Genomic DNA, 8,858 nt, shown 5'->3' with positions numbered 1-8,858 from the left:
AGTCAAAGCCCATTAACACTCCGACACTGTAAGGTTTGTGTTATTTTATTATTTTCGAACAACCATTCCAACAAATAATGCAAACACACACATTGGCAAGGTGGATCAGTTGTGGTTTCAAACAAGCAGTCTCATAAGATATCTCAAGAAACATTTACATCACAAAAAGAAAGACTGGTCATGTTTCATTTTTTTCTTTCACAAAAGACAAGAATAGTCACCTGTTGGGGTTATTAAAAACAAAAGTGTGTACTATTTACAAGGGATTGTTTTTATTTTACAAAAGGTACTATAGCAACTCCAGTAGGCCTACTCTACATTATTTTCCCCCTAAAGCAATGCACTCAGTCAACCTTTCAGAAATACAGAACAGTTTGCAATGAGCTTAACTGTTGTGAAAAACACTAACACAAAGAAATACTGTGAACATTTATGCACGCAGTTTCACTCATATCCACACAAAAAAATGCAATCAAATATTACAGTTTGGTTTGTTCAAAAATTTGACTGAAATCTGTGGAGGACTGCTAAAACAATTACCATTGCCAACCCCAATGATTAATGAATAAGTAGAACCACCAAGGACTGTAAAATATCTCACAAGTTTCTTCTTTACAGATTTCCCAAGCAGTAGTTTATTACAAAGTCGTATTGCTTTCAGTATTTGACTTGGTCATTAGGGCCCAGGGCCTGTTTCATCATAAAAGCAGCTGTTGCTCTGCTAACATTAAAATCTGCTCTATACAACAGAACACAATAACCATTAAAAGATAAGTACATGACAACCAACAAATGTATGAACGGTAGGAAAAACGCAGCGTTCAATTGCTGACAATAACACTAACAATCCTATTGCTAGTGCACATTAAAAAACCTCTCCCCCCCTCCTCCTCCTGAAATCACATCTAAACTCAGACAGACAGACCTTATGACAGACTTTTTTAGGCCTTTCAAGATGATCTTGTATTCTTTGAAATAAATTATTCTGTATCACTGTTCTTTCTTTACAATTCTGATGTTTCTTCTTTGATGTCCAAACACACTTATTAAATCAACAGTGAAGAGAGTTGATGCTGTGTTCTTCATGCACAAATATATATATATATATCTATATGTATATATTTACAGAGTAAGTCCCACTCTTTGGTATGGGGATCTGGTGACCGTAAAGCAGTGAGGACTTGGCACTATATTTCAGAGACGAGAGCATGAGCTAACAAAGTACTCATGTTTGTCCAAAAGCTCTCTGTACACTGGTCCATCAACTTCAGTGTGTGTGTGTGTCTGTGTGTGTATCAGTTTGAGAGCATGTGCATCGTTCACACGATGCCCTCAATGAAGGTGGTGTCCAGGTGAACAATGAGCATGCGAAGGAAAGACATCTCCTTGCGCGTGTTCTCGAAGATGATGCGGGGGTCGTCGGACTGGCAACGCAGGCAGTTAGGTGCCATGACCATGGCCAGGTTATTCACGTCCATCTTTGTCACAGACACATTAGAAGGCTGCGCGAACACCTGTGGGGAGAGAGAGAGACCATTAAAATGTGTGTGCTACTGCATGAATACAATCTAGTGTGTAAAAATAGCATGGGACCTCCAACAGCAAAGGTATGTGTGTATGCGGTGTGTGTGTGTGTGTGTGTGTGTGTATGTGTGTGAGCGAGCGTGTGTGTACACTGGGATAGTGTGTCAACGTAGAGTGTATTATGGTATGTGTGGTATGTGGAGGTATGTGTGTGTCTACCTTTGTATCTGTGTATGTATATTTGTATGTATGTTTATGTGTGCGTGTTATATATGAAATGTATGTAAGTGAGTACGGTATATCTTTGCGTTCTCACCTGCAGGAAGTGGATGAAGTAGCAAAGCACGAGCCTGTTGAGGTCAGGCAGCGAGTGCACCACACCAATGGCTGCTACGGGGTCGTCACAGTGACTCACACACTGCTTATAGAAGTCCATGGGGATGAGGGGCTCCTCCAGCTCACGATACCACAGCTTCATCAGAGAGGCTGTTCACACACACACACACACACACAAGCATTACTTACTTCCTGTGTCTCACAGTTAACACATTAAGGGAGTTCTTGACTGTATAACTTCTCCCATGATTTAATCAGAAAATTAAAACTGCACCCACAGTTACTCTAATTCCATGTTGGTGTCAGATAAGAATTAAGAGTATTTTTGATGGATGGCTTACTATTATACATACTATATAATATATATACACTACACACACAGACACAGCCACTCAAACACACTCACCAGGGACATTGGGATCCGAGAGGTTCTCTGGAATTCTCCACTGGTCCACCTGCAGCTTGAGTGCGTTGACCTCATCAATGTCCCCAGGCACCCTGCGGAACACGAGGCACTGCGTTACACCACCTGCACTACCACTCACTGCCACTAGAGAGCACCAGGCCGCCACCACCGCCAGCCAGCGGTGCTGCAGTACCCTGCGTCCTGATGCGGTGTTTTTTATCGGCTGTTATGAGGACTCGCTGTACTGTTACGGTCCTTTCAAAGTACATTACACTCTGGAGAGAGCAGTGGAAACTGGATAGGGACTAGTGTCTGGAAAAATAACTCTCAACAAAAGGGGAATTAAAAGACCCTGTCAGGGTGCATTTTCCTGATAGCGGCGAGGAGAAGTGGACCCAACCATGCCCAGACATGACCTGGGACCACTCCTGAAGTAAACTGAATAGTCAGCGAAGGTTCTCCATACAAAGTGCAGTTCAGTCTACAGACGGTCTAGTCCACAGGCCATAGAGTCTAGTCTCAAATGTGTCTGGTCTAGCCTGTAAGTCGCTAACCCTCGTCTTCTGCAGTGACCACAAGTCATTGTAATGCTATGCACCTTTCAGACACATCCTCACAAAGATGAATAAATCTTCTGAGCCTACTTGGTAATTCAGTCACACACAGTTCTCCAAAAATTTCCCACAAGGTCTGTATGCCATCTAAAACCTGCCCCACTACAATATTACATAATCACTAAAGTTGCTGGATATTATGACATTTTCAACTATGGTATGTAAAATACTGTGTACCTTGTGCCTCTCAACCTCACCTTAAACCAGAGTGTGTGTATGTGTGTTAATCTCTGGGGCTTTGTCTGTGCCGGAGGGGGCTGACCTATGTGTGTATGTGTGTGTGTGTGTGTGTGTGTGTGTGTGTGTTTAACACTTTGTGCCAGCTCACCTGAAGATGCCCTCGGTCTGAGCCCCTCCGAGGGCCAGCACGTACTGGGAGAGCTGCACTTGCACCCAGGGCAGTTTGCGGTCAGGGAAGAGCTCGCTCTGCCGCTCCATGACCTCCTCCAGTGAGCTGCCGAACAGTGAGGGCGTGATGATGGCCCGCCGGCTGTGGTCCACCTCCTCAAGGGTCGGCTTCCGCAGGCCCTGAGACCAGAGGGGTGTGTGTTCAGTGAGGATCATGCCATCTCTTTTGTGTTCTCCATTTGTCAACATTATGGGACTTTCTCACATTCTTCTCAAACCACTCACACTCTATCTCTCTGTCTCACCTTGTTTAGTTTTTCTTCACAGTTTGTCCCATCTCTCCCTTCACTTCTCCCACAGTCTGTTTCTTACCGGACTCCATTTTGTGTTTTTTATTCTTTCTCTACTCTCACTCTATCCCTCCTCGGTAGTTCTGTCCATCTTTCTCTTCACTTCCCTCTGTCTGTCCCTTTCCACCTGAATTATTGAATGACTCGTTGTTTTTGACCTTCACGCTTGTCTCATTTTGTCAAAAGTTGTGTCTATGTTTGCTAGACACGAAACCAATACAATGACTAAACCCAAAATCACAGACTTCCCATGACACACCAGCTCAGTTAAATGTGGGGGGCGTAGAGACACTTCAGGAATCATGACATATGGAGCGCCATAAATCTGCTATGACATAATACATAGCTCTGTTTAATGCTGGCAGCTGTCCTTCCAAAACCAGCACTCTCTATAACCTAGTCTCTCTCTCTCTCTCTGTCTGTCCTCCCCCCTTCTCTCCCTCCTCCCTCATTCCCCCTCATCCTGCAGGTGTGTCACTCACCTTCTTGCCCCCGGTGACGGCCACCTTCTGCAGCTTGCGGTAGCAGTACTTGGCATAAGTGCTGATGGGAAGGCCTGCAGAGAAAGAAAAAAAAAACAGGAGGAAAGTAGTGAGAGATGGCTACGTTACAAGATGGTATGAGATACAAAGAAAGACAGAGGGAGAGAGGGTGAGTCATTGGGGAGAGAGAAAGAGTGAGAGAGAGAGAACAGACGCATTCCTCAAGGCAATGTAACAACAACTACATGGGTCTGTACTCCGTCAGAGCTGTGACAGCTGCGTGTGGTCTTTGAGCGAGGCGAGCAAACCTGTTCCTTTTTCATTAAAAAAAAAAAAAAAAAAAAACTCCCGAAGCATGTGAACCAGCACCAAACCTCTCCCTGTCTATCAATCAGCTACTCACGGCCTTCCTTTAATTTGGCCATTCTAAATGCTGCATAATTGGCTCTATAATTACGGAGGCGGCACTTTCTCGAGCAAGTTGGACTGCTTTCGAGGCGCAGCACAGCACAGCACAGCAACAGGCAGCGCTGAGGTTGGAGCTGGAGCTGGAGCTGTCGAAAGGTCCCAAGTGATTTACTCCAGAGCAGCTTAGCGGCCTGCAGAGGAAGCCCCGGCACACACTTCCTGCTCCCGCTGACTCATTTACCCGACATGTGCGAGGAGTGGGCACTTGGCTGCTGACGGCAGACACCCCAGCCGGCTTCTGGTTTCAGTCGGTGTGTGTGGGTGTGTAAGGGTCTGTCTGATTGGGGTGGGGGTCTTAAGTTAGACATGCATGCACCCCCAAAGTTACTCTGATTCATCCGCTCTCTTTAGAGTGTGAGTCATGGCACTTAGCTCGCTAAACATAAGCAATCTCTCACGTTACACGTCCCAGACCTGGTCTGCGCCCGGTCGTCTCGGGGTAGGTAAGGTGAGGACGCAGTCTGGGGAGGGACGCGTCTGAATCAGCACCCCCTTCCGTCTGAGGTGCCACAGGAAGAGGGATGCAGCCCTAGCTGGATGATAAGAGTGTTGAAGACTCTCATGACTCAAATACACTCCCACACTCCACTACTTACTCAGCTGATAAGTCACCGTCATAACAACACCTAACGGATAAATCTGATGTGTGTTTGTAGCAAAGGCCTCTGTACACAATCGGTTATAAGCTGCAGCTTTTTTTAGTGTGGAGTCATCTGAAGTAGAGTTATGGGTTTAGGATGTGGCTGGTCCATCTGATCCTGTACCCTACATACAAAGGCACATACATGTGCCCCCCCCACACACACACACACACACAGTCTTTGGGGAGTGGAATAGGGAGCAGGCCTACTCAGTAAAAGCCATGGGGGTGCCGTTCTTTCGCCGCCACCGCAACTTCCCAGCATCCCATCCGAGAGCCAGATGGCACAAACCTCGTGCTGGGATGAAAAGCATCCTTTGGGGAATGTTTTGTGAAACTGTACCCCTCCTCTTTTCCAACCCGTTCCCCCTCCAGATTTATGGCAAACAGGTGACATGCCGAGCCCGTTGACACAGGCCGCCTTAATCTTTTTCCGAGCCCCGACTGTAATTATGTCTAATTAAAGAAATTGTTCCATACATCAAGGCCTTTGGTGTCTGGGAAAATAAAATTTTTGGAGAAAGGCCTCTTAACACAAACTAGTTCAGAGCAAGCAAGGCTGGGTGGGGGTTGTGTCAGTGTGTGTGTGGTGGCTTTCTCTTTCAATGGTGGTCTGAACAAGCAGCACGGCTATTACCACACGAGACAGCAGCAGCGAAAGCAGCTACAGAGTGGAAACGAGCTGAGAGCCGGCTTTAGTTCCAGAGGTGGTGAGGCCCTCCCCACCCCACCCCACCAGCTCTGTGAGAAAAGATGCATCACAGCCAGCCAGCGAGGAGAGCGGGAGAAAAAAAAACACACCGACCCGACCCAGCCTCTCCCTCTATCTCCTTTGTAGGCCGTGTTCCAACAGCCCAGCAGTAAACTTTATACTGCGTTACACAATAGAGGCGCCAGTGGGCACAGCCTGAGTGGGGGACTGCTTCACTGTTCTCCTGAGCCTGCTTATCTCCAGCGGAGAATGGCAGCAGCATCTAGTCCAGCACACAATGCTCTGGTACAAAAGACACAACAGAGTGGCAATGGGTAGCGTGCGTGTACTGGAATTTATAGTCTAGACCGGCCTCTGCAGGAAAATAAATACGGTTCGTTTTTTTTTATTCAATAACTCTCAATAACATCTGTAAACAAGCTGTAATCAGTTTATGTACCAGGGGCATCTCAGCCAAAGCCAGTGTAGTGAATGTGATATGAATGTAATCTACAGGGGCCTATATCAAGTCCTTGTCCTCCTCCAGCCTAAAGCCAGAAAACATATTTCTGGTCAAGCCCTGCCCTGCCCAGCCCAACCCAGGCTAAGAGGGGAAAGCCTTCTGCACTGGGGCCAGCCCCCAGAATTCCCTGTGGTGAATCACAGCCCACACAGCTGTCAGGGAGAGAGAGAGAAGGAGAGAGGGGAAGAGGTTGAGAGAGAGAGAGGGAGGGAGAGGAAGAAAGAGAGAGAGAGAGAGAGAGAAAGAGAAAGAGAGATGAGTAGCCACTATGATGACTATGACCCTGACCACATCTGCCCAATTTATCACTCAAGCAGCTGTTACTCACTATATGCCAATGTGCCTCTGACTGGACACCTACTGTACTCCATCCACAGGGAGTGGGAAGCAGGCATGCCTTTCCCGGAAGTGGTCAGTGATGCCACAGCATTCATGCGTGTGAGTGTGTGTGTGAGTGTGTGTGTGTGTGTGTGTGTGTGTGTGTGTGTGACAGAGTGTGTGAGTAAAAGTGATGTTTTTGTTTAACAGGGGCCCCTCACGCGAGCAATGTGGTTGCTTGCGACTGACCGACCCACTGAGTCACCGAGTCCCAGGACCTAATGGCCCCTGAGCAAAGCATGGCGTAGTGTGACAGGGGTCGCCCTCTGTTGCGCAGCAACAACACAGGACGTGCGTGTAGGCTTCCCTCGCATATGAGATCACCATCATCAGCCAGTTTTGTGGCTCAGCTAATGAGGTCACCCCTCCCCTCCACTCTGCGGAGAGAACGGACGGATGTCCTCCTTCATTGTCCGGTAACGTGCGAGAGAGAACAACAGGCCATGTGCAGTCAGTGGCCGGAGGGGACAATTAATTAGAGCTTCTATTGACTTTGGTCAATTATTGATCAGTGCAGCTTTAACTCTAATAAAAAAGCCACATGCCTGTGCACAGGTTTCAACGGTCAAGCGCCGCAGAGAACTGTGTCCTACAAACAGGAGTTCATTTGGCGTGTGTGTGTATATGTATGTGTGTGTGTGTGTGTGTGTGTATATATATGTTTGTGTGTGTGTGTGTGTGTGTGTATATGTGTGCTAGTTCAAAGAGGTTTGGGGGGTTGCGTTATGCACACACACTTAGTCGTGACTGCTATATCGCGGAGGACTCTGTAACCTAATCTCCAAAGGACACGCAGTACGCGGGTGGAAAGAGAATAGAAGAGCGGATAGAGAACTCCATGGAGGGAGAGAGGGGAGCGCTTGAATCTGGAACAGGGTAGCTGCACTGGGAGTTGGCGTGCGACAGCCACAGAAAATGAAAGCAGCGGCGGTGGCGGTGGACCTACCCTCTTGCTCATCGTCCTCAGTGTTCTGCTTTCTCTTCTTCCTGGACTTTGAGTTCTTCTTTTTGACGTCCTGCTGGTCAAGGATGAACTGGGTGACTGCAATCCAGGAGAGAAAACAAAAAGCACACATTAATCGTCGGGTAAAAAAACAAAAACACAATTCAAGGCCAATCACCAACGGCTTCTCCTCCTCAAACAGACTGTAATAATACAGCAGGTGTCACAGGCACAAAGACAAACCCATAAATAAATAAAAATCCCCAAATATTCGTAACTGTAAACAAAGACCCCCAACAGGAAAGCAGATGAGAAGACAAACAAAACAGACCGACAGAGAGAGGAAGAAGAGTAAATCGCACCCACCCTGTTGTTCAATGAGAAACTCACGTTTCTTATCATTGGCCGGCTCCATGTGTCGCTGGATGTAGCCCTCCAGATAGCAGCAGAACTTGGGCGAGGGCGCGAAGAAGGCCAAACTGACGGCCATCAGCTCCCAGCCGGCGGCCAGGCTGCGCGGGCTCAGGTTGCCGGTGGTCTGCCGCACCAGCTGCACGTAAAGCTCGTCGCGCAGCCCTTGCATGGCCCAGCACTTGGTGACCACGAGCAGGGCGGCGTGCCGGCGGTCCAGGCGGGAGGGCCGGTCACCCATGTAGGCCTGGACCAGCTTGAACATCTCGCAGGCCTCCTTGCGCACCACGCGGTCGCTGGTGACCAGCATGGGCTTCTTGATGGAGCCGCGGTTCCACGAGAGCATGTTGGCGATGGAGACGCGCCGACGGAACAGACCCTGCGTGTGCAGGTTCAGGTGCTTGCTCGCCCAGTCGGCCATGTCGGCATCGGCCGACGGTGGAGGCTGGCGCAGGGTGGCGTAGGCCAGCTGGTAGCCCACGGCGCCGCCGGATATGCCCCCTGCTCCTCCTCTGACACCTCCGCCAGGGGGGCACCGAGAGCTGCCGTCCCCGGGGAGAGGCCTGTGGGGGCCCAGGGAGCCTGTCCGCCCCTCCACCATCCCCTTCTTCCTGCTCTCAAGCTGGACCTTCGAGTCAAGAGTCCCCGCCTGAGGGAGAAACAGAAGACGGGCACAGAGTGAGTGAGTAAAAGAGAAACGGAAAGAGAGAGACAGAGACAGAGGAAGAGGAGAGAGAGAGAGAG

The 8,858-nt window shown here is 48.6% G+C and overlaps 1 protein-coding gene across 4 annotated transcripts in view; it reads right to left on the bottom strand.

Moving 5' to 3' along the window:
* Window positions 1–29: 29 nt before the first annotated feature.
* arhgap46a (Rho GTPase activating protein 46a) overlaps window positions 30–8,858 on the bottom strand; it is a 42,542-nt gene continuing 33,713 nt past the window's right edge. For 3 of the 4 annotated variants that reach the window (XM_048254851.1, XM_048254853.1, XM_048254854.1), the window contains 7 exons: window positions 8,070–8,763; window positions 7,707–7,802; window positions 4,061–4,134; window positions 3,209–3,408; window positions 2,267–2,358; window positions 1,841–2,010; window positions 30–1,514 (listed from right to left, as the gene is read on the bottom strand). In XM_048254851.1, coding sequence (XP_048110808.1) covers window positions 1,320–1,514; window positions 1,841–2,010; window positions 2,267–2,358; window positions 3,209–3,408; window positions 4,061–4,134; window positions 7,707–7,802; window positions 8,070–8,763 — 1,521 coding nt within the window. In that variant the 3' untranslated portion in view covers window positions 30–1,319. The remainder of the gene's footprint in view (window positions 1,515–1,840; window positions 2,011–2,266; window positions 2,359–3,208; window positions 3,409–4,060; window positions 4,135–7,706; window positions 7,803–8,069; window positions 8,764–8,858) is intronic. The other variant, XM_048254852.1, reaches the window with a different exon arrangement.

Source organism: Alosa alosa, chromosome 10 (genome assembly GCF_017589495.1).
Source record: "Alosa alosa isolate M-15738 ecotype Scorff River chromosome 10, AALO_Geno_1.1, whole genome shotgun sequence".
Classification (NCBI taxonomy): Eukaryota; Metazoa; Chordata; class Actinopteri; order Clupeiformes; family Clupeidae; genus Alosa; species Alosa alosa.
This window is presented reverse-complemented; position numbering and strand designations above follow the sequence as displayed.